Below are 19544 nucleotides of genomic sequence, written 5' to 3' on the forward strand. Positions count from 1 at the left end.
AGAATGCTACCAGACCAGGATGTCTTACAGAATGACCCCGAAGTACCTATGTATGATAGTTATGATAGTAGCAGACTTGCTGGTGATCTGCCCTCAGATGCTCCTTGCCTTCCCCATCCTCCACTCTACACTGTTTTGCTTCCAATTGCCTTCACCTGAGATCTCTTTGATTATTCAAGGATTTACTGGAACCACACTGCCCACAGGTGTAGTAAGTCAGGCATGCTCTCCTACTCACCCAGGGCAGCTCTTGGCCAATGGCTGGTCTCAGGGAGGCTATGAAAGCACAGCTGCCTTGCTACAAAGCCAGGACACACTCAGAGATGTAATTTACATGCCAGATTCCACTGAGGCTGGATTTTGCCTGAAATCACACCTTTGCTTGGCTTCCCTCCCTTCCCAGCCCAGCTTCCCCACTCTCTTGCCAGCATCTCTGGGACCGTGTCCTAATATACCACCTGCACCCACACTCATCACTCAGGATCTGCTGGGGGAAAACCCTACCTAGGTTCTTATCTGTCCTTCTTTGCCTTGCCCCCAAATTTTCAACCTTCTCATTCTTCTGCCCATCTCCCTCTGCACTGAGAGCTATAGTTCATGACATCTGTGTGAGGTCTTAAATCTCTGTTAGAACATGTGTCACATCCAAGGCTTGGTTACCAGAGACCCCTGAGAAATGACTTCCGGTTAGTGCTGAGTTCCTCTATGCCAATGGCTTCAGACCACGCAACAACATCCCAGAGTCTATGAATGCTACCCTGGGGCAGACCTCCAAATTTCAGATCTTACCATGGACAGGGAGTTCAGATGAGAGCCCCAGGAGCCTCTATGATGATGGCTTTCTCCTGTTGGCCCTTCTTCCATGTTTTTGAGCTCTGAATATGATCTGAGGCCATCAAAGTCATATTTTTTGAGGGGTATAAGCAGCAGGGGAGGTCTGGAAATGTCAATGGGAAGACCTGGGTGGTTCCAGACACCCTGAGTCAGAAAGGCTGCCCAGCCCCGAGAAACCCTCGATGGGATTGTCCACATTATGTGCCACCCTGGACAGACCAACCTAATCACCAACAATAGGCTTCTCAAGTTCCCAGAGCCCTCTCCATGCCAGCCCCATGGACACCCTAACTCTCACTCCAGAGGCATACTCACGATTTTCACAGCGCTGCCCGGTGTAGCCTGCCAGGCAGGCACACTTATAAGATCCGGTTTTGTCAAGGAGGCAAGTACCATCATGGAAACAGGGAGAAGAGGAACATGCTGTAAGAGAAAAGGCAATTTCCCTCAGGGTCATTGAGCGGTGAGGTAAATTTCTTCAAGCCCGGAGCCTTGACCAGAGTCTTTCGCTTGCCTATTCAAGTCTTCATCTTACAATACTTTCTTTTACTGGATTCCTGTTAGCATTGTTTGAGAATGCCTAAAACAGGTAGGTATCTCGTTATTTGATATTTTTGAGGGCCCCAGAAGTATGGTCCTATAGTCGGAAAAGTCTAACGCCAACACAAATAGGTACACCACGTGATTAGGGCAGAGGCACGCCTTTACCCCTCCCATAAGGACTCCAAGAGAAAAGGGTTAGCAGAGGAAAACGCATGGGATATACACCCTGAGGGCTGGGATTGGGTAGGCAGGTGTGGAGGAGTTCACCTTAGCATGAGGTAAAAGCCCAAGTATAAGCACATGAACGGGGTGTCTGAGGAACCGGAAGTGCTACCTTCTACTTGACAACACAGACCAGCATTTCCCAAAGTTCTCTGGCAGGGGCTGAGAAGCCCCCTTCCAAGGAGGAAGAGACCCTCCTGACCCTCCCAGTCCCAGGGTCACAGGCTGGTGAGCCACTACTGCTTCTCCTGGCTTCCCTGACATCCAGCCTTGCTGACTGCCACCAGGATCCCCATACGTGCCTCAAGTGTGCCCTTACCCATCTGTGGCTGGCCATGTATTCCCAAGGGTAAGGACCAGCCACAGGCTGACCCAGCTCCCCATACCACAGCATCACAGCCACCAGAACCCTCAAGCCTGCACAGCTCCACAGGGGACATCCTCTGAAGACAGCGGGCCCATAGATGAGCAGCAACGGCTGAGTGCTCACGGGAGACAGTCTAAGGGAAAGGCAGGTGGGGTGGGTGGGGAGGGGCATCTGCTGAAAGGACAAGGCTGAAGAAGGTTGACCCCAACCACACCTCCCCATCCCATTGCTGCCACTGCCTTTCCTGAGGCTTTGGTATCCCACCTTCCGTAGGAAGCCACAGCAATCAAAATACCACTACAATGCCTAACTGGGTATTTAAAAAAAAAAAAACAAAAAAAAAAACAGAAGTTGAAGCCTGAGCTTGGTCTGGAAAGCCAGATCCAGTCCAATCTCAGAACAGCGAGAGCTGAGTGTCCTTCCCTAGGATTGCATGTTTTGCTAATTTTGGTCCGATCCTACTTCCTGATGTGAACAGGGCAGGCATTCAAGTCAGGCCTAGAGCTACTCACAAAGTGAGTGCCATTTACCACCAAGAAAAACACTGTTAATGCCTGTTTTGCAAATAATGGGGGAGGCCCAGGGCACCCCAGTGGTTGGGCAGCTACGGAGCATGTCCTATGTACCAGACACTGTGCCAAGCTCTTCATCTCCTTCGTCTCCCAGAACCTCCTTACTGGATCAGGATCTATGCTTTCTTCCTTACTCGCCAATTGGGAAACCAAGGCCTGGGGAAGTTGAAGAATTTACTCCAGGTCACACAGCTTCATCTGCCAGAGCTCCAAAGCTAATGCCCTTAAACAGGAGAGGCCTCCTAGGCTGAGCCAACTGCTTTGTGACCTTGGACACACGGCCTGGCCTCCCTCTGCTCCAGCGTGTGTACAAAGGCATCCATAGTAACTAGCTAAGCCTCTGGATGAACATTTCTGAAATACACCTGCCTCTCCTTCTTCCTTTGCAACATGTCGGTTGCTTCCAAGAACCCAGCACAGAGGGCTTTAATCAGGCTAAGCAGGGAGAAGGAGTGGAGCACAGAAAGGAAACGTCTGCCAGGAGCACAGCCGTAAAATGCTACATCTGCCTCCATGGCCCTTACCTGTGATCTCCTCAAAGATGGCATGGAAGCCATCGAAATTCTTGGAACCATCTGAATGGAAGAGGATGTGGAGTGAAGAGTCTGTGCTGTGGATGGGCGCTGGCCGCTCGTTGCCACAGAAGCGCTTGATGATCTGGCTGCTGCTGCTGTCGCCATCGCGGACCTCCACGTAGTCATACTGGCACATGTAGTCAAACTCTAGGCTCAGCATGACGAACCTGTGGGCAGAGAGGGAACAACAGGAAACAGGTGTGCTCCAGCCCCTCCTGCGATCCGAGAGCAAGTTCAAGGTCAGATGATGAACAGGTCTTAGAGGAGCGGTGCCACTGGCCTCACTGGACAGAAGAAGGGGCCTGGACAGTGTGAGGTCAATGTCCCTTTTAGCAGAGGGACACCGGTGTGTGTGTGTGCTTGCCTGGGCCAAGGGAGTCCCTATTCCACCCAGAACATCTCTGCACATGCCGGCCTCTCTTCCAGGGTCACTTTCCTCCCAGGGTTCAAGGCTGGTTCCTTCCTATCCTCAGGCCTCCCCGTAAATAGTCTCTCCTCAAAGAGGTTTCCTTGACAACGCTTTCTAAAGGAGATCCCCTGTTTTCTTCATAATCGGTATATAAATTTTAATTTATGTGCTTGATTTTGTCTGCGTGTGTGTGTGTGTGTGTCTGCAAGCACTATCACTTCCACTAGGCTGTAAATTTCTTGAGTGTAGGGGAAAACAGCTGGCTTCTTCCACCATTGTTTGCACACTGCCCAACACAGTGTCTGGCATATAGGGATGCCAAGCAAATATTGGTGAATAGTTGGTTGAATGGATACGATGGTCTAATTTTACAACTGGAGGATGGAAAAAGGACATACTGTCTTGCAAAACTCAAAATAAGAACAGGGGTGCCTGGGTAGCTCAGTGGGTTAAAGCCTCTGCCTTTGGCTCGGGTCATGATCCCAGGATCCTGGGATTGAGCCCCGCATTGGACTCTCTTCTCAGCAGGGAGCCTGCTTCCCCCTCTCTCTGCCTGGCTCTCTGCCTACTTGTGATCTCTCTCTGTCAAATAAATAAATAAAATCTTTAAAAAAAAAAAAAGAAGAAGAACAAAATCTCTACACATTCCTCTGTTTGATGGAAGGATGAGAAGGCAGTGATCTTCTGGGTAACAATAATTCTTGCCCAAAGAGTAAAAAAGGTGGCACTATATCAGAATTTCAGAACTGGGGGAGATCTGGTAAATCTATAATTGCCTTAAATGGTCTTGGGTTTGGAAATACTTAAATACATCAGATCCAAAGAACAGAGGATGACCCAAGCATACAATTCCAAGAGACAGGATAGGAGGCAGCCACATCCCAGACAATGAGAGGAAAAGCCACTTTTCAGATTATTCCAAAGGGAATGCTTTGGTGTCAAGGTCACAGAATGTATATCTGTATATTCTCCCTCATGTTTTGAAGAAGAATTAAGAACAGACAGAAGAGCTCAGAATTGCCACCTGAGATGCTGGGACAAGGACCTATTTCTACAACTTGGGGTAAAAAGTTCAAGTGCCAGGATTAAAGAACACTGGACCACAGTGACAATCAATATATTTTGAATACATTTAAAGGTCTTCCTAAAAAGACACCTTTTAACTAGTATTTATTTTACAAAACTTTTATCACAAAACCTTTTGTAAGGGACAATATGGCCCATTAATCATGCCTCGTGCAAAGTAGTCTAACATCTACGGACCTGACTTCTCACCCAGATGCCACCGCTAGCTTGCGGTGGGCCTTGGCAGATCCATTCTTTCTCTGGACGTTGGTGTCTGTCTGAAAAGGGAAGGCAAAGGGAGAAGGCCACCACACAACAGAGATCACAGCTTACGTCTGAAACCAAAACATGGGATATTGCAAGTTGTAGCTGTACATTCATTTGTCCAAGTACTTAATATCCATCTGTGGTGGGCGCTGTTCTAGGTGCTGAAAGCACAGCAGGGATCCAACTAGACCCACCCAACTAGTGCCAGCCCCAACAGAGAGTAGTTCTGATCTGCGGGACGAACAATAAGCAAGGAAACCAGAAAACAAGGTAATTTCATAGAGTAGTAAGTGCTGTGAAGAAAATAAGCCAGGTAAGAGCATAAAATGTGACTAGGGAGGGTAAGCTTTTCATACAATGTGGTCAAGGGAAGAACTCTCTGTGAACTTGATATCTGGGCAGATGCTTACATGATGAAATAGACCCAGCCATATGAAAGTCATGAGGAAGAGAGGTCCAGGCAGGGGGCTCTATAAGTGCAAAGGCCCTGAGGCAGTAATGAGTTTGGCATATTTGAGGACCTGAAAGAAGGTCAGGGATGCTGCAAAATGGAGTGTAAAGGGGAGAGTGGTATGAACTGAGGTCGGCAAGGCAAGCAGGAGCCAGATCCTGCATGGGGAGGGGTCTAGATTTTATTCCAAGACTGATAGGAATGAGCAGGGGGTTTTCGACAACAGAATCATGATTGGATTTAGGATTTTATAGGATCATTCTTGTCAAGGAGAAGACAGCAGAGCTGGCAAGTATGGAAACATGGAAGCCAGTCAGGAAGCTATGAGAGAATCAAGGTGAGAGAGGATGGTGGTAAAAGGAGAATCGTGGCATCAGAGTCCGTAGTAGATGGATGTGAGATGATTTTACATGTAAGAAGAGAGATTTTGTGATAGATAGAAAGATAGAAGTGGGGGGCACCAGGAATGACCACTCAGCTTTTGCTCTGACCATTGTAAATGTGCATGTGTTTCTGTTATTATTACCGTTGGCCAACAGGTCCAGGTTTGATGAAGGAGAAGAAATCTGTATATTTACAAGCCTCCCTAGGGGCCTCTCCTAGGCATGTGACATGCCTAGGAGCACCACCACCAGTTTCGATTTTTGTTTCGGAGAGATTTCCTTTGCATCTTGGATCTTGGAGAGGCTCCTCAGAGGCCCCTAAGGGGACCACTGGCCTGGTCCTTAAGGTGCTGAACTAATATGTGGCATTTAACACCTGCCCTTATCATCCTTGGCAGACCCCCACATGAAGCCCCTTAACAGAACGGTGTGACCCCTCAGGTGTTCCTTATGCCAACCTCGTTCTAGAAAAGTTCAATTAATGATACTCATTCCCAACTCCAGATCCTCAAGAAATGGGAAGATCAGCCACTGAGGGCCAGCTCTGGTGAGGAGAATTGAGAAGGGGACCTGTTCCAAGGCAGAGTGCCATATGCTGCCCCTCCTGGAGGACAGAGAGCCATCTGAGGAGCCAGCTGGAATGTGGAAAACTCCATTGATCCATCCAGAAAATACTTATTGAAAACATGTGCCCTTGGATTTTAGGGATTTCCATCACTGCCAACTTCATTATTGGGTAGAAAGGAAAGAAGTAAGTGGACAATGTCCCTAGAAATCCCAGAGGGGAATGGGCCACTCCATTTCCCTGGAGAGGAAAAGGAGAGGTATTTGTCAGGAGAGAGGAGATCCACTGGCGGCAGGGAGAAGTTCTTTCGACATTTATTCACACAGCAAGTATCTCTCAGGCTCCTGGGCCATGTACGGCCCCATTAAACACATCAGCCTGATGATACTCTGGCTGTTCCCGGCCCTAGGAGGCAACAGTGAACAGTTCTCATAGAACAGGCCTCTCTTGTGTTGTTTATCTTGTGTTACCATAAAACTGGGTCTGTACTTTGTACTATGGCATAAATTAAATATTTGTGAGGACGCCAAAGCTCCATAAGAAGAAATGGCTTATCTCTTACACAAGCGTGAAAATGGGGTTCATTCGTTATGGGGTGGTGGTTGTTTCCTGAGACTACCAGTGAAAGGAGCTGATGAGCATAAACCTCAATCTGGAGTATAAATTCCTTGAAGATTAGATCTGTGCCTTTTATTTCTTCCCTTTCCTCCTGCAGAACCCAGTCCAGTACTGGGTGAGTAGAAAGACTTGGTCGAGATTTGTGGGTTGGGTAGATGGCTATTAGTATTTTGCTTTGTTGATATTATGCTTGGGTCAAAATTCCCTAAACCCACAACCCCCCCCCCCCACCATTATAGGGCAGTGAATGACAAACATATAACATATAACTGGCTATGGTTTTGACCAGGCCTCATCCCATGGAATTGCCAAGAGGTTTAAAAAAAAAAAAAAAAGGCTCTAGTGTACATATCCAGCTTCTTTTTTATTTTTTAAAGATATATCCATTTATTTGAGAGAAACAGAGCAAGTGAGTGCAAGTAGGGGAGGTACACAGAGAAAGGGAGAGAGAGAAACTCACGAGACTCTGTGCCAAGTGGGGAGCCCAACTTGGGGCTCAATCTCATGACCCCGATTTCAGACCTGAGCCAAAACCAAGAGTCAGACACTTTAACCAACTATGCCACCCAGGTACCCAACATTACCTGCTTTTAAGAATAAAATACAGATGGTTAGCCTGTGGTCACTGGGATCTAGGGTGTTCAGTCCTCTTACCGTGTTTCCTTATAACCCCAAACTCCCTAATTCTGACTGTAGCCCCTTACCTTAGCTGGATGATGAACCCAGGCTTGGCATGAATGGTCCATTCACAATGAGCATTTAGGGGGTAGCTCTCCAACAAAATCTGACCCTTTGAGGCTCGCAGAACCTGGCCACATCCTGGGAAGAGAAGATTGGGGCATGGAAATTGGATTCAACAGGAAAGAGAGGGTAGAAAATCTCAAAAATCCTTTGAGCTCCCCCCACACCCCTGAGAACAGAGTGGAGAAGGAAATTACTTTCTCAAGCACCTGGCAATGCATTAGGCAATTTGCGTAGATTAATTCATTTAATTCACCCAAGAGCTTGAAAAAGGAAGTAATATTATTCCAGTTTTCCAGCTGGGAAAATGCATAACAAGAGGGTTAAAGAAATAGCTTGTCTCGCCAATAAAGACAGTAGAACAGAGATTCAAACCTGTGTCTGACTGTAAAGTCCAAGCCACTCTACCATCCTGCCTTTCCAAAAGTGCCGGAGGCCAACCTGCGGGCGCCGCCCTAAGACGCTTTGAAAGTAGATACTGTGGTATTTGTCTGAAGCCTCAAACTACATAAGAACCTTGGCCTGTGTCCCCTCAACATCCTCTACCCCACAGATATGACCCCAAAGCAACTCTTTCCTCACCCCTTTCCATCCAGTTAGAAAAGGTATGTGTCAGTCTGTTCTATAGGCAGTTATGTAATTAATGTGTCCCTAATCCAGGAGACCAGAAGAGAAACATGATCTTCAACCATTTGAATTGGATTACTGGTTTTGTTTGTTTGCTTTCTAGCTCAAATTCTTTTGAAAGCTGCCAATTAAAAAAAAGAATGCATCCAAGAAGTTCTCCTGCTTGAGCTGTGGGGGTCCAAAGCCCTCTTCCTTCACTATCACCTTGGTTTCCCTGAGTTACCTCCAAAGAATCATCAAGAAACCACTGGGCTGAGTCATCATTAACTTACATCACATTCTCTAGTGTTAAGCACAGGTGCGTGATATGCACCCTAGTTTTACAGAAGGATTTGGGGGAAATGTCTCAAATTGGTTTTATAGAAAAAAGAAATTATCTGGGCCATATAAATAGGTGATATCTCCTACCAGAAACATCAAACTATAATCCATGGGCTGAATGTGGCTCACTGCCTGTTTTTGTACATAAAGTTTTATTGGCACAGAACCACACCCATTTTTAATGCCTTGTCTATGGTTGGTCTACAGCTGTGGAGAGTGGCACAGTTGAATGGTTCTGGCCATGCACGGAAAAAGTTTGCCTAACCCTGCTCTGTACCAAAATCCAGTTTGACCTCATAAAGTTAAGCTATGCAGTGAGAGTCAATAACCCCTCCAAAGTATAAGTTCTCATTGTTTAAAAGAAAAATACTAACATCAGGGGCCACTGCTCTATAGCAGGATGACAGTGGTGATCTTCATACAATGTTAGGAAAAGAGCTCAAACTCCTCTTTTGGCAATCTGTGAGGTCTGATGCTTGTTACTTTTGTGGAAATTACTGCTGGGTTGGTTGTACAAGTCCTGTCTTCATTCGGATTTTTATTGGGGGCGGTCCTGGTCCGCCAATGGGAAGCACCGTCTACCACTATCCACTGGGACTGCTTGTCCCGCCTGGCCTCCCTCATCTCTCTCTGCAATCCGTTTCCCCAGTATTTGATTCTCCACACAGAAGCCAAAGACACCTCTTAAATAAACAAACGAGAAAGCATTACTCTCTCGATTCAATCCTCCAAAGGCTTCCCACTATGCAAACACCTTCCTATGATGCTCATGGCCTGGCCTCTGCCCAGCTAAACTGGCCTCCTTTCTGTTCCCAACTCTGGGCCTTGTCCTTGCTGTTCCCTTGGCCTGGAAGGTTTGTCTTCTTCCACATTTCCTTTCTTTGGGAATTAAGTTCAACTACACCTTCTTCAAAGAGGCCTCCCTTGACCACCCAGCTACAGTGGACCTTCATGTCTCCACAGTAAATGTCCTTACTCTATTTTTCTTTTTCTCCATAACACATATGACTAACTGAAATTATCTAGCTCATTTGCTTACTCTCATTAGTGGGGCGCTGGGACCTCTTCTAGATTGTGCACCTAGAATGGACCCTAGCTTGTAGCATGTGCTCAATAAATAGCTATTAAATGAATGACAGTATTATCACAGGCCAGGTACTGGCCGAAAGATTTACCAACATCCTCTCATTTAATGCTCATGAGAAACCTAGGAGAACAATGTTCATCTCCCCCATTTCCCAGACGTGCAACACTAAGGATGTAAGAAGTTAGTGACTTCCTCAAGGCCAGATGGCTGGAAGGTCAAGAGACTCTAAGTGACTGTTTCAACTGTAAAGCGCTGGGTAAGAACAGAGACTGCAGAGCCCCACAGCCCTTGGTTTGAGACTCAGCTTTGTCTTCACTGGCTGCGTCGCTTTAGGCAAGTTACTTCCTCTCTGGGAACACAGGAAACCCGAGTCAAATGGGAATAAAGCTGGCACCTACTTCATATGATTTTGTGAGGCTTGAATCAGATCACGGGTGGAAAGCTCTCAGAAGACACATTAGTAAATGTTAACTCTTGGTGGTTGGTGGCAGAGCAGGGATTTGAACTTGGATCTTTCTAGTACCAATGCTGGGTCATGGCTGGTACACTCAGCTGTCTTGGGGGCTTCCTGACCCAGCTCCGTCCCATAGCACTTTGAAACAGCAGGATTCTTCCACCCCACCGGAAAAATACATTGTCCCTCCCCCTGTGCCCCACTCCCGGTCCCAGTTTCTGAAGTGCACGTTCCTTCTTCCTGCATACCTCACACACCATCGCCCCCATCCGCCCATCTGCTGGCTACGGAAGTGATCTTTGGGTGTGAGAGACGAAAAAAGAAATCTTCCTGCTCAGCCTCCACCCTTTGGGGACTGGCAGCTTCCCAGCCTGCAAGGTGTTAAATCCCAGCTCCCACTGCCAACCTCCTGCAGAGACCCCCAAGTTAGAACCAGCAGGAAATGCTGTCAGTCCGCTTCCAAGCAAATGGAAACTGGTTTCAGACAACAGGGAAACTGGGCCTCTCCTCGTGTCCGGGGGAGCTTCTGCCCACCCCTGTCAGGTCTTCCTGGCAGGAGCATCAGGCTTTAGCCAGACCCAGGATCTCATGCAGCCTCTGGAGAAGTGATGGCCACCATTCCTATCCAGGCGCTGGCCCCTGGCCACGTGAGATGCTAGACCACTGTTCCTGCAGGCCCGGGACTGTCCTTCAGAAGTAGTCAGGGTTCCAAAGCACATGCCTCAGCTCCGTTCTTCATGATGTTTTCCTTCTCACTCTGGGGGGAAGGGAGGAACTGGCCCCAAGATGGTGGACAAGTTCCAACCAACCGGACACAAAGAGGCCACTTCTCAGAAATGTGCTTGGGGGAAGGGTGTGAGGCACCGGGAAGAAGAGGAAGGAGCCCTACTCCCTTCCCACATCAAGGGGCTCCTTCAGCTCCCTGTCCACTCTCGCCTCTTCTCGGGGAGTTGGCGGGTCTGGGTGCAGGGCAGACTAAGTGCACCTCTCTATCTAGGGCAGAACAGTGAACACAGCTGAGTGTCCCCGCCAAGGAAGTACTGGTGGCCAACCAAGCAGGTGGTCCCAAGTCTGAAAGACCAGAGCAGGCAATGGGCCCAGAAACGTGCTCAGATTCCCTGACAATGTCTTGCCGCGGGGGAAGTGGGGTGTGTATGTATGTGTGTTGGGGGGGATGTTGCCAGCAAGGCCAGACTCTCCCCTGGACTCTCAGATCCTGGACTCCTCTCCAGCCCCACCACCCGCCGACCCTTCTCTGGTGTTATAAGCCAACACAGGAGAGACAGCTAGACAGACCCTGAGTCTGCAGAGCTGAAGGGAAATCTCCATTAATTTCTAAACTGGCTAGAGAGCTGGAAGGTTCCCAACAAAAATGAACACCCAGGCATTCAGACAGAAGTCTTGTTATCTCCAGCGTGGGGGTGGGGAGGGAGAAGCAAGAAACACAATGCACTTTGGAGACATGGTTGGGGTTTGGTTTGGTTTTAATCTTTCCTCTTGGGGGTGTCAGGGGGAGAAGGAGAAAGAAAGCAAGCATTCAGACACAGAGAGATATTTGCATTTCCCTTCCTCCTTCAGAGATGACTCAGAGGCAGGATTCACAATGATTAAGGGGCATTTCCTGAAGCCAGGCTGGGTCGGCAGGTCAGTCTTTTACTAGCTGTGTGACCCCAGGCAAGTTCTCCAGATTCTCTAGACCCAGGCTTCCTGGTTGGAATTGAGAATAGAGAATAATACTAGTAACTTCTACCATGTTGTTTTCTTATTTGTTTTAAGAATTAAATGAGATAGATATTTATGTAATGCCATTAGCACAGTACCGGATACATAAAATGCTCAATAAATGGCACTATATGTAAACTAATGGTGTTATTTCTCTTGAGTCTTGTCTGGATCTGAGGCACTATTTTGGCACAAGACTCACGGAGTACATCCCAGGTCCTGACCAGGGCTCCAGGGTTCCTAGGAGTCTCTTTACAGCCCTGGCTATATCCCTAAACAGGAGCCTGCACATGGATGGCAAAACAAAGGCCTGGATGAGGACAAGGGGTGACCCACGTCCCAGGCCGGGAGCTGGAAGGGAGTTCACACCTTCCACGTGACTTGGTTCATCCCACCATGCAGGGACTCCGAGTGAGGACCTCAAGTGCCTCCCACATGGAGAGACAATTTAAGACAGAGGATGAGAGACAGGGCTCTGGGGCCCAGCTTCTGAAGTGCCATCTGACTTCCTCTGCTACGTACAAGCTATATGGCAACATGGAAGTTACTTAACCCTTCTGTGCCTCAGTGTCCTCACCTATAAAACGATTCTGATGAGGATCAATGATGTAATACACGAGGGCACTTAGAATGTCTGTTTCATAGTAAGTGCTAAGAGATGGCTTTTATCGGGGGCTCAGGTCTTAACCCATGACAGTCCGATGTCCGTGTCCATGGCTCACCCTATGATATGGCTTATAATCCCAATTAACTGGGTACTTCACAGTGATGGTTTCATTGTTTGCCTCCCCCATGATGTGAGAGCAGGGACCCTATGTGTCTTGTTCACACCTTTATGGGACAGAGCAGGTATTTAGATAATTGTTAATGTAATGACTACGCCACATAAAATCACATATCTCCCTGCCCAATCAAACCATTCTTAAAGCCCCATCCTCTTTGCCTCAAGTGGTCTGTCCACTCAGCTGCCATCAGACTCTTCACAAAAAATAGCAGAGAGATAATGGAGCTAATCCAACTCAAAAGAGAGGATCTGGGTTGGGGTAGCACAGAAAATTCTGATTTCTGCATGGAAATAAAAAGAAAGGATTTCAGTCCTTTTTTTCTGAGCTTCGGTTTGGTTGATTTCTATTAAATCTGTGTTTAAGGCCCCTGATCCTTTCTTCCATTGTAACCAGTAGGCTATGAATCTCCTCCAATGATTATTTTATGATTTCAGATTGTAGAGTTTTCAGTTCTGGAATTTCCATTTGGTTCTTTTTAACACTTCCCATATCTACCCTGAAATGTCTCATCTATCTTCTTCTCTACCTTTTCCTATAGAACATTTAGTATATTTATTTCAAAGTCATTTTATTTTTTATTTTATTTTTTTAGGTAAGCTCTGTGCCCAATGTGGGGCTCAAACTCATGATCCTAAGAACAAGGGACATATGCTCTACCAACTGAGTCAGCCAGGTGCCCCTATTTTGTTTTTTTAATTCCTTGTGGTAAAATTCCAGTATTTGATCATGCATGGTCTATCTCTTTTGACTGATTCTATTTCTCTTGACTGAAGGTTATATTCTATACTTCTTCATAACAGAAAACATATTTTTTTCTTTTGATTGGTAATATCCTTTCCCGTATTTGGCAGGAATGATGAAGACTGATCATTTTAGATCCAATCAAAAATTAAGCTAGTATGAAGTAAGACCAAAGCTGATTCTTCTAGAGGGGTCTCGAAATTCAAGCACCAGAAACCCAACAAAATCCATCTTTGATTTTCAACATTCTCCACAATCTGCACCCCACTTCCTACACCTCCATAATGGTAAGACTGGGAAACTGTGAGTGTTGGAGGCTTTGAAATCACCAAGTTTTTGAAGCTGCAAAATGACATCATCCCAAGATCTGCTTTGCCCTCGTCTCTGCTTGCTCAGCACGACTTCAATGAAGAGAATACTTGGCAGAGAGGACTGTCTTTACTCTGGGGTCTCCTTTAGATGGAAGTTCAGGGGCACCTGGGTGGCTCAGTGGGTTAAAGCCTCTGCCTTCAGCTCAGGTCATGATCTCAGGTCCTGGGATCGAGTCCCACATCGGGTTCTCTGCTCAGCGGGGAGCCTGCTTCCCCCTCTCTCTCTGCCTGCCTCTCTGCCTACCTGTGATCTCTCTCTCTCTCTCTGCCAAATAAATAAATAAAATCTTCAAAAAAAAATAGATGGAAGTTCAGCCAACCACCCATAGGTTCATCGCAAGTCTGACTGACCCCTCCTCTTTCTCTGGCTGGCCCCGCCTCCTTCCTGGCTGATCCCGCCCTTCACCTGCCCTGCCCTCAGCTTCACAGCTGCCCAGCCCCCCCCCCCCCCCCCTGTGAAGCATCCGGGGTCACCTGCTTACACAAGGAGACCCTGTGTACTCCTTTGGAGTTTAGATTTTTCTAGACCTCGTGTTCACAGATACTTGATGGTTTAAAGAAGACGGAATTTTCTTTGGTTTACCAAGTAATTTCTTGCTGTTTGAGCAGCAAGATAGGTCTTTTTCCTGTTCTCCTATGCCTTAGCCAGAAACTGAGCAATGATTGAGATCTTTGACAACATAAAATCCTCTACAAAGGCTAAGACATAAATTCCCTGCAGTCAGAACGTCAGCTATATATTTTCTATATATATATAACACATATTACATATATAGTATGTAGATATACATAATATATATAATTTTCATTTAATTTTATATTAAATGTAAAGTGTTATTTACCATACAATCCTTGTTCTGGGACGATTACCTCCCCATGTCCAACATACATTGTCTTGTCCCTAGGGAATTCTACTTTGTTATTTTTCCTCTCTGGCCCTGCACTGGTTTTCTTTTCCGACAAGAAAAGGAAAAAGAAGAGCTCACTTCTTGGCTCTGGGTTAGTAGTAATAAGTAGTAATAAGAACAGCAGCCACCATTTAGTGAGCATTTACTATGAACCAGGGATTTACAGACAGTACTTCATTGAAACCTCACAAATGTGCACAGAGGACCACCATTATTTTCCCATTTTGTAAATGAGGAAACCGAGATTTACAAAGATTGAGTAACTTTGCTCAACGTGACAGAGGGAGTAAGGGAGTCAAATCCAGATCCTCCTGGTTCCAAACCCCATGGTTAACCGTCACATAACACAGTTCCCTATTTGGATCCAAATGGGCCTTGTTCCCTTCCTGGAAGTGTCAGGATACATAAGTCCAGGACAAGATAAGCCAGTTTTCAGTGACTCCTCCCAGATGATTCTATGGTTCCCTAGGAAGACAGCTCCATATATCAGTAATACACAGCTTTGTGGGCTTTTCACTCGCTCGCTCTCTTTAAAATTTGCTCTTGATCATTCCCCATTATGGCTCAAGGACCAGCCTACACAAATCATCTCCCTCTCTGATATTCTAGCCCCACATCTTTAGGCATGGCTCATGGCCAGCCCCTCTGCTCTATCCAAAATATGGCTAAGAACATAAAATGTATTAAGGGTCTATAATCTCTCCCCATAAATACTCTGTCGTCTGGGTTGACTGGCTAACCTTCCATCCCTTAAATTCTCCATATCCTGAAAGTCTGGGTCACTGCAGTGTGAGCTAGAAGTGTGTTATCCTGGGTAGCGCTTAGGCCCTCTCGTTGCTTGTCTCATTCGGTGGCTGAAACACTCGGCCGAGGCCCACGTTGAAAAAGCTCCACTCTAAAGCTCAATGGACTGGTTCCCCTTAAGACGTTAATTTTCCATTTATGAAGCTTTGAGAGGAAGCCTTGATTTTGACTTTAAATATCAGTGCCTCTCATAACCAGCGTCCAGATCCCACTTCCTAAATACCATTCCGCACAAAAGGAACCAGGATTCGTAGAGAAATGGCGGGTTCTATGACCCAGACATAAACCATCAACGTGAACTTGAAACATCTTGCGGGGAGAGGAGAGCAGAGGGAAAGCAAGCAATTGCCTCAAGAACGACCACGCTGTGGAGCTGGCTTGAAGGATCTTCACTGGCCAATTCTGGGACCATTCGAGCATCAAAAAGAAAAATGATGATCACATTACAAAATGCGGGAAAAAATGTAAATTCATGAGTTCATAATGCCATAAAAGAGAGAGAAAGTCAGATGTGAGAAAGTGATTAATGGTGGATGCAGGTGAAGGGTATGAACGCGCTACTTTTTCAGCTCTTTGTAAGTATAAAATTTGTCAAAATAAAAAGTTGGGGGAAGGAAGAAAGAATTAGCTCCTTTCCGTAGCCAGAATACTCTGAGTTTACCAAACCAGTCTTTCCTGGGCAAGAGGACGTGAGTAAAGTCCTCTCCTGGGCTCAGGGACCTTGGGCCCTTCTCCTCTTCTCTTTGTTAATATGACCTGTCATCAGTTATAAGTGACCCCGTCACATACGGGGTTCTAAGACTGTCATAAGTTAGGCTAATGCTAATTATCACAAAAATTGTCAAGGACAGCAAGCAGATAAAGGTGCTCTAACACTGGCTCTCTTCCGCATGTCCTATAATTAAATATACAATAGTCTGATCCTTTCTGGCGTTTGCCTGTCACTTCTCATTCCCAGGGTCTATATGGCACTCCAGAAAAAATGCCAGAACTCTACAGAGGCTGCTCCGCAGGAAGCCGTCCTTCAGGATTGAAGAGCCTGAAAGGATCACTTGGGTGCCATCTACTGGGTAAATGCTTGCACTGCGCCAGCCCAGGAACAGGCCTCCCCGGGTTCAGCTCCCTCCTAGTAGAAGCAGGCAGTGCATGCCCAGCCCCAGGCAGGCGTTCAGCAAATGGTTGAAATGAATTACTTCCTCCTTTGAATTCCCATCACATTTATTTAATGCCAATATGAGGTGCTGGTGATAAGAACCTAATACCATCATATTGATGTCTTCGAACGGTCAAGCCCTGTTTCCATAATGGACTGTGAACTCGGTGAGGGCTCACGGTTCTCTCTGGTGGCCAGCCCATAAGAAATGCATCATAAATGCTTATGGCAGGGATCAAATAACACCCAGTGTGTGCAAAGAGTCTTTCAGAACAAACATAATGAAATTTAACAAGCGTATGGGAACCGTCGCGGAATGAGACAGGAATCTGACCATTACCCTGTTTGTCTCATAGCAGTGACCACATTCCAGTTCTTTTTTATTTTTATTTATTTATTTATTTATTTATTTATTGGTCTCTCCTCTCTAAATCACAAGCTCCAGAATGGCAGGAACCATGTCCGCCTTGCCCTTCACTGTACGCCCAGCACTAGGAGCATCCGTTCAGGCAATGTGTTTTGAATGGATGGATAGAAAAAGGAATCATGCTCTCTCTCCTCTTTCCTAGTTGCCTGAGCCAGTTTTGCAGCCTCAAGAAAGCCCTGAATTTACATATGGACACCACCACTATCCAACCAGTCAGACTCCATATGCAGCCAGCTTTTACACGGAGGCCAAACCCAAGACTCAACCAATGGGTGTTATTGGGAAAGGCTCCTGCTATCCTCCGTCTTGTTACTGCTTGCTTTAGCAGTCTTCTATAGGCAAATATCCTTCCCCTTCCTTGCCCTGTCCCCTAAACAGACTCATTTATTTATACAGAGCAACCGGAGTACTGTTTAGGAAATATTTGTACCCCTCTTCCTTGGGATGGTGTCTACTTCCCTACCTGACTGATCTGGGGCTTGGCCATGTGACTTCTTTCTGGAAAGTTCATGGGTATGATGCAAGTAGAGGCCCTGAATGTACCTGTGTGTTTGGCTCGGCCCCTAATGTTTTTGCAACCCACCCTGAGAAGAACATGTCCCAAGTAGCTGCTCTCCTTTGGGCTGAGCCCGGAAGCTGGTGTGTAACCCAGGCCCACCCAGCTGAAATCGGCTGGACCCCAGCCAAGCCACGGACCCATGAAAAAGGAAAACAAACATTTATCCTTTTGAGATGGGTTTGTTACACGGAAGAAAAGCGACGAATATAAATGAACACATTATCACCACTACTCCCAAAAGCATCCACTTGGAAATTCTGTTCTATGACGACAACACCCCTCCTGCCTCCGTGCTCGACTCCTTTATTACCACTGTGCCTGCTTTTCCAACCCACTGACACTGCTCATCCTATCCCTTCTCCAGGCTCTTTCTGGTTTCATGTCTGTCCCAATCGGGACAACCACGTCTCAGCCAACTCCCGGAGCCACTGCATGACTGGTTTTGTTCACCTCCGCTCCCATGCTGCTAGACAGCCTGTCGGGATGGCATCACCTCTGTGGAAATCCAGCCTCCACGGGGGTCCTCAGTCTTGCTTGGACAAGCTTTAATTTATCATGAGCCAGTGCCTCTCCTGGGTCCTCCTGTGGCTGTCCCAAACCTATGATACTCTCAAGCTGCAACCATAAATCCGCTTCACCCTCAGCAAAGATTTTGCTTCCCACTTTTCAATGAAAACAGAGCTGTGGGAGGGCCCCCACCAGTGGAGGCAGGATGCTACTGTGGTTAAGAACAAGGGGTCTCGAATCACACAGACTTCAGCACCTTCCTGTCTTACCCACTGACGAGCAAAGGCATAGCTCCACCATCACCCCCTTCTGAATCCTCTCCTGTCCCTGACTCCCTGGGATTAGCTGTTTTCTTACCTATGTTCTCAGAGCCCTCGGCCATTCCCTAGTCCAGAGTTTTCCTTGGCTTCCCAGTGGTACTTAGAACAACATCTCAGCTCTTTACTGACTCGTCCTTCCTCTAAGGTCATGGGTGAGCTGAAGTCGGCAGATGGCTCCTCCCATCACATACCACCCCCCGCCACACCATTTACTCACACAAGAAAAGAGCGACTTCTCACATCCAAAGGGGAGAAAACCCCAAAGTTCTCTGATACCGCAAAGGTCAGTGTGAAATCTAAAGCCGTGCATTGTATCTCTAATTATGTCTTTCTTAAACTTTCATTGAAAGTAGTTTTATTTCTGGACCACCCACCAGCTTGGCAATTAAGGAGTATACAGAACAAAATGACATATTTACTGCATTTGTTAAGGCTTTACTATGTGCCAGACAAAGCATTAAGCACTTCCCATGAATTATCTCACCAAATTCTTGAAACAACCCTAGGAGGTAGTGTTACACCCACTGTAAAGAAAAGGAAATGAAGCTGAACAAGGTTAAATGACTTGGCCAAGGCCACAACGCTAGTGACTGGCAAAATCATTAAACCAGGTCTGCATCATTCCGGACTCTAGATTGTTATGTTAGGCCACCTTCCGAGAACAGCTGCCAAAGGAAGACCAGGGTTAAATCCGGAAGCTAACCTATGTATAAGATCACCTACCGACTATTAAATTAAGTTTCCCAGAACCCACTGAAAATGGTATTGAAGTTTTAGGCCTGCAACCCAGACCAGCACTTCTGAAAATTATCTGTACTCTGGATAATTTGGCTCCCCGGTTCATTTGAAAATAAAGGGGTATAGTCTCTACCCCTTCTCCTCCAGGTAGAGCTCAGGTCCTTGGTTGCAGACCACATAGCTCAACCTTCGCCTGAGACACTCGATGCTCATGGCATTTTGCTGCAGGTTGGATCAGGCAAAGAATAGCAATAGCATTCCATCCTCCATCTCCACCAACTGGGAATATCATTCATAAGAGGAAAATTGCTCAGGCTGTCAGCTCACCCCAGCTGCTTTGATTCAAATAGGGAGCATGTAACATAGGCTTTAACAAAACAACAGTTTGTACATTGTTGCTCCAGCCCC

The 19544-nt window shown here is 46.7% G+C and overlaps 1 protein-coding gene across 2 annotated transcripts in view; it reads right to left on the bottom strand.

The window, feature by feature from the left end:
- The window catches only part of PAMR1 (peptidase domain containing associated with muscle regeneration 1), a 69563-nt gene that overhangs the window by 26264 nt on the left and 23755 nt on the right, over positions 1-19544 (bottom strand). For both annotated transcript variants that reach the window (XM_032841012.1, XM_032841011.1), the window contains 3 exons: positions 7576-7690; positions 3063-3280; positions 1150-1257 (listed from right to left, as the gene is read on the bottom strand). In XM_032841012.1, the coding sequence (XP_032696903.1) occupies positions 1150-1257; positions 3063-3280; positions 7576-7690 (441 nt within the window). The remainder of the gene's footprint in view (positions 1-1149; positions 1258-3062; positions 3281-7575; positions 7691-19544) is intronic.

The sequence above is a fragment of the Lontra canadensis genome, unplaced genomic scaffold (genome assembly GCF_010015895.1).
Source record: "Lontra canadensis isolate GAN:19392208 unplaced genomic scaffold, GSC_riverotter_1.0 scaffold118, whole genome shotgun sequence".
Taxonomy (NCBI): Eukaryota; Metazoa; Chordata; class Mammalia; order Carnivora; family Mustelidae; genus Lontra; species Lontra canadensis.